The sequence below is a fragment of the Mustelus asterias genome, chromosome 8, assembly GCF_964213995.1.
Source record: "Mustelus asterias chromosome 8, sMusAst1.hap1.1, whole genome shotgun sequence".
In the NCBI taxonomy this organism is placed as follows: Eukaryota; Metazoa; Chordata; class Chondrichthyes; order Carcharhiniformes; family Triakidae; genus Mustelus; species Mustelus asterias.
Window position 1 is genome coordinate 66,335,532 of NC_135808.1, and position 5,296 is coordinate 66,340,827.

Here is a 5,296-nt window from a genome sequence, read left to right on the forward strand (position 1 = left end):
TAATATCATCAGGTCTCTATGCCTGATCTCCCCCACCCCCATACCCCTCTAGATCATCCATTCATGTTGGCGTGAGGGCATGCCAACATGAATCATGACAGGTCTCCCATGGCGTGTACCTGGCAAGCAGAACCCACCGCAGGAGCTCAGATGAGTACATGGCTCAGGGTGGAGAAGGTCATGCCTGGGCAGTACCAAGGGGCAGTGCCAGAAGAAGTGTCGGGGGGAGGTTTCCAGAGCCCATCAGCTTCACATGGTGGGACCTGCTATGAGCCTAACTATACGGCAGAGAAAGCGACTGTTGGGGCTGATGGCTTCATGCCATTTTTCTCACCTGCTGCCGCACTCTGTCAAAAGATTGGAAGATTCCGTCCACTGGGTCTGTTGGAGCTGTCAAGAATGACAGCGATAGATTTTTATTCGGGAAAAGAATCATGGGCAGGAATTTTTAAGTCAGGACTTGGCAGCAATGCTGCATTGATGGCCAGCATTCTCAGTGGAGTGAACTATATGGGCCTCTGAAAGAAAAAGGACCATTTTCCTCTTTCTATAAAACACATATTGGTTCCTTTGCTTGGGGTTGATTTGACCAGTTCTTGGATCAAGAGGGAAATCACTCGCTATTCTTTAATTGGACAGAACAAGGCAGGGACTGGCAGAGGTGCCTGGTCACACTGGCACCTGTGTGTCCCAAACTGAAAAGGTGCCCTCCTACGCACCTTGTTAACTCCAGTGGGGTCATTCTGGGGGTGTAGGATTATATTGTCATTGTGCCAAGGATCTTAAAAAAAGATGTGAGAATAGATCCTGGAATATTCCTTTAAATTGGGATTTTTCCTGTGAGGTTTTTTTCCTTGCTGGTTTCCACCTCTTTCACAACGATATCTTGGAGTCGCTGCCTCCTTTTTCCAAAGATTTCACTGATTGTCAATTCCTTCTCGTCATCGGTTTTGGTGCGGTGCCTGATGTACCTCGCTTTCTTCGCTTCTGCAAAGGCTTCGAGGAAACTGGGCATGGTGTGTATGGTTCTGAGCAAGCCGTCTGGAGCGTAAAACTCAGAGTCATATGGAGGGCTTTCTTGGCAAGCGGAGAGCTGTGGGCTGCTGATCTGTCTTTGGGCCTGGTCGCTGGTGGCACTGCTGTTTGCCTCGGCGTCACCTGATTCCTGCCCCGTTTGGCTATCTGCTGCTTGGTTTTCTCTCCCATTGGTCGCATCCAGGCCCGTTGGTTTCTCAGAGATGCTCACATGCTTAGCAATGCTGCGGTTCAGGCTTGGCATGTTGATGCTGTTGACTGGGGGGGTTTTGAGCTTGTTGGATGGTGTGGAAGGCTGGGTCTCTTCTACCCCTGTGTGCCCATCAGATTTTTCCTGCCTGTTGCTGAACCCATTGAGGAAATCGTTGATCTGTGTCTGTAGAGCGAGAGAGGCAGTAGGTGGCATCACAATCCTGCCAGCCTTGGTAGAGTAACATCTCTGCATCCTAAAATTTTAAAGTAAAGCAAAAACATTTGAGCTGTAACATCATTCATCCTGATTCCTTGAACCCTGTCACATGTTTTTCTTCCTTGTTGGGACCTTAAACCAGCACCTAATTTGAGGCAGAAAGTACTATTCTTGCCATCTCCCATCAATGCATTTCAAATTCACTCCTGCAGGACTGAGCAAACGGAGACAATTCAGAGTTTCACAGTCTAAAAGGTGTCAAGAAGAAATTTTGGTTCTTAAGAATTTAAGCCAAATATCACCAGGTTTTCTCCTTAGCGTAATGGTTATGTCACCAATCCAGGGGCCAAGACTCATAATCTGGAGCTATGAGTTCAAATTCCACCACGGACTTATGTCTGTTCTCCAAGGAACCTGGAGGCAATCAAGGCAGTGTAGTGATTATGTTACTCATGGGAAATGTGAGTTCAAATCGTACAATTGGGGGATTTAAATCCAGTTATTAAATAAATCTGGGGGGGAAATGCTAGTATTAGTAACGGTGAAGCTGAAATCACTGGGTTATCAAAAAAGTCCAAGTTGTACACCTTTGTATATGCACTTCCCCAATCAGACTTATTTCTGACTCCAGACCCATATAGAATCATAGAATCCTACAGTGCAGAAGGAGGACAATCGACTTATTGGGCCCTATTTTACCAAGAATTTGCGCCTGTTTTCGGGTGTGAAATTGGCGTAAATTCGGGCTTCGGGCCTTTAACGTGATCTGCACCCGAATCCGAGCTGATCGTGGCGTTACCGACACCCGATTCAGGCGCGGATCTGACGATTTAAATGGATTAGCATGCACTTAAATCGATTTACTGAACCGCGCACCCAACTCTACTGCCAAATCCCACTTTACCGTCTTCTGGTCCGTTCCGGATCCGCGCTGTAAGCGACCTGCAGAATAAAAATCCGAAGCGGATTTCTATTCTGCAGGGGAACCTCCGAAGCCCATCCTCCTCGACCATCCTTCGCAGACCCCCCCCCCGCTAACCACCCCGGCAGACCCCCCCCCCCCCCCCCCGGATCAGACCCCCCTGGGAGGCAGGCCCCCCAGGCAGACCCCCCCACGGGATTGGACCCCCCTGGGAGTCAGGCCCCCCCCCGGATCAGACCCCCCTGGGAGGCAGGCTCCCCTCGGCAGAGCACTTCCCCAACCTACCTCGATCGCTGGTCTCCCTCCACCATCCTTCCGACCTGCAGTCTTTCGAGAGCCTGCAGCACCTTCCTGGCCTTCCGCTGGCATCCGCCGGAGGAGGGGGGCGGGCTCAGATGGATCTCTGGTTGCGGGGGGAGGGGGGGGGGATGGACTTGGGAGAATCTTGCAAACTGAAAATAATGTAGCATCTTCTTTGTGCTGCCTAATTATCTATGGGAAAGGTAATTAAACTACAGTGTCCTAGTGAGCAATTAGTGACCTGTATAATACATTTGTGATCTGTAACTGGACTGTTGAGGTCCCTGTAGCCATGAGCCAGGTGCTCAAATGTTCAGAGGAGTCATGTGGTGAACTTGGAAGAATTGTCCCCGTGGTGGAATTGGTTGGAAATAAGATTCAAGGAGATTACTAAATCTGGGAAATCAACCATAGTGAACAGAAGTTTGTATTGGCAACTCTTCTCTCACATTCCATGGCAGATGTGCCCCTACTTATGAATGTGATTTGCATGGGCAATGTTGGGTGCAGCTAATCTGCCTCTGGAGCAGCCTTAGATCCTTTCTTTCATCTTGTTTTCATCTGAACATTGCACAGAGTTATAATCGCAGGAACTAAAAACCTGACAGTCAAATATTTGGGAAAATATTTCAAAATATATATCCCCCATCCATATTTTGAAATATTTTCCCAAATTTTTGACTGTCAGGTTTTTAGTTCCTGCGATTATCGTTTTGACATTATCTTCCAAAGGGAATTCCTCTAATTCTGTGCAATGTTCAGATGAAAATAAGATGAAAGAAAGGATCCAAGGCTGCTCCAGAGGCAGATTAGCTGCACCCAACGTTGCCCATGCAAATCACATTCATAAGTAGGGGCACATCTGCCATGGAATGTGAGAGAAGAGTTGCCAATACAAACTTCTTTTCACTATGGTTGATTTCCCAGATTTAGTAATCTCCTTGAATCTTATTTCCAACCAAGTTCCACCACGGGGACAATTCTTCCAAGTTCACCACATGATTCCTCTGAACATTTGAGCATCTGGCTCATGGCTACAGGGACATCAACAATCCAGTTACAGATCACAAATGTATTATACAGGTCACTAATTGCTCACTCGGACATCGTAGTTTAATTACCTTTCCCATAGATAATTAGACAACACAAAGAAGATGCTACATTATTTTCAGTTTGCAAGATTCTCCCAAGTCCATCCTCCCCTCTCTGCTGTTTTTTTCTTTCGTGCCCGGGAGCGCTGCTTCAGATTTTTTTTCGAACTGCGCATGCGCAGTTCAGAGCTCTGATCGTTCTGGCAGCGCTAAGCCCCGCCCACTGCGTGGGTCGGACCGGAGCCGGCAAAAAGCATATGGGTGCGCTGCAAAGAGAATTCCGGGCTTGGATCTCTATTACGCCCGGATCCGGCCCTTAGACTCCAAATGATAAAATAGGGCCCATTGAGTCTGCACTGACTACAATCCCATCCAGACCTTATCCCCATAATCCCATGCATTTACCCTAGCTAGTCCCCCTGACACTAAGGGGCAATTCAGCATGGCCAATCCACCTAACCCACACATCTTTGAACTGTGGGAGGAAATCGGAGCACCCGGAGGAAACCCACGCAGACACGGGGGGGATGTGCAAACTCCACGCAGACAGTGACCCAAGCTGGGAATTGAACCCGGGTCCTTGGCGCTGTTAGGCAGCAGTGCTAACCACTGTGCCACCGTGCAGCCCAAGAGGATGTTAGATAATCATATGAGGGAGAACCGATCAGAAATGGGGATGTTTGCTGATTGCGTAATGTTCATAAAGGTTGGTCAGAGGACAGGAGGATTGCAACTGTTACACACTGTTAAAAAGGGGGGGCGATGTATAAACTTAGCAATAAGGTTTGCCAATGTAAAGTTGTGCCAGGGCAAATTGAAGAGGCTGTTACGAAACAATCCATGGGAATCCGTGGAGTGGCACAATGGCAGAGTGGTTAGCACTGCTGCCTTACAGCGCCAGGACCTGTGTTCAATTCCGACCTCGGGTGGTTGTCTGTGTGGAGTTTGCACATTCTCCCCGTGTCTGAGTAGGTTTTCTCCGAGTGCTCCAATTTCCTTACACAGTCCATCTTGGTATAACACCCTGGGGCCAAATTTCAAAAGTATTCTACTAGCAGGCAATGCTTCATCCCAGGATGACGATGCGAGCAGGCAGCCCCTTCCATGCAAAGTTACCCCTTTTGCGCACAAGTATCCCGCAGCATAATCTGAAAACTGTAGAGATTAGAATCTACAGTGCAGAAGGAGGCCATTTGGTCCATTGAGTCTGCACCGACCACAATCCCACCCAGGCTCCATCCCCATAACCCCATGCATTTACCCTAGCTAGTCCCCCTGACACTAAGTGGCAATTTTAGCATGGCAAATCCACCTAACTTGCACATCTTTATGCGCTGGGGCCTTGATTTCAGAAGTTCTGCTCCCAAACCTGGCACCCACCATTTTCCACTGGGGATGGATTGGGGGGTAGGTTGTAGTTTTCACACCCATGTTCATGGAAGCAGCTGCACATGTAAAAGTTTTGGTCTGTTTGAAACAGATCCAATTTTCACTACTGAGATTTCCAAAACATGACTCGTATGTTTAGACCTTCGAGAA

General features: G+C 48.2%; 1 protein-coding gene across 1 annotated transcript in view; it reads right to left on the minus strand.

Annotated features, from left to right (window-relative positions):
- Nucleotides 1-334: 334 nt before the first annotated feature.
- Nucleotides 335-5,296, minus strand: part of ccdc190 (coiled-coil domain containing 190) — a 29,990-nt gene continuing 25,028 nt past the window's right edge. The window contains exon 2 of the mRNA XM_078219177.1: nucleotides 335-1,481. Within this exon, the coding sequence (XP_078075303.1) occupies nucleotides 821-1,481 (661 nt within the window). The 3' untranslated portion in view covers nucleotides 335-820. The remainder of the gene's footprint in view (nucleotides 1,482-5,296) is intronic.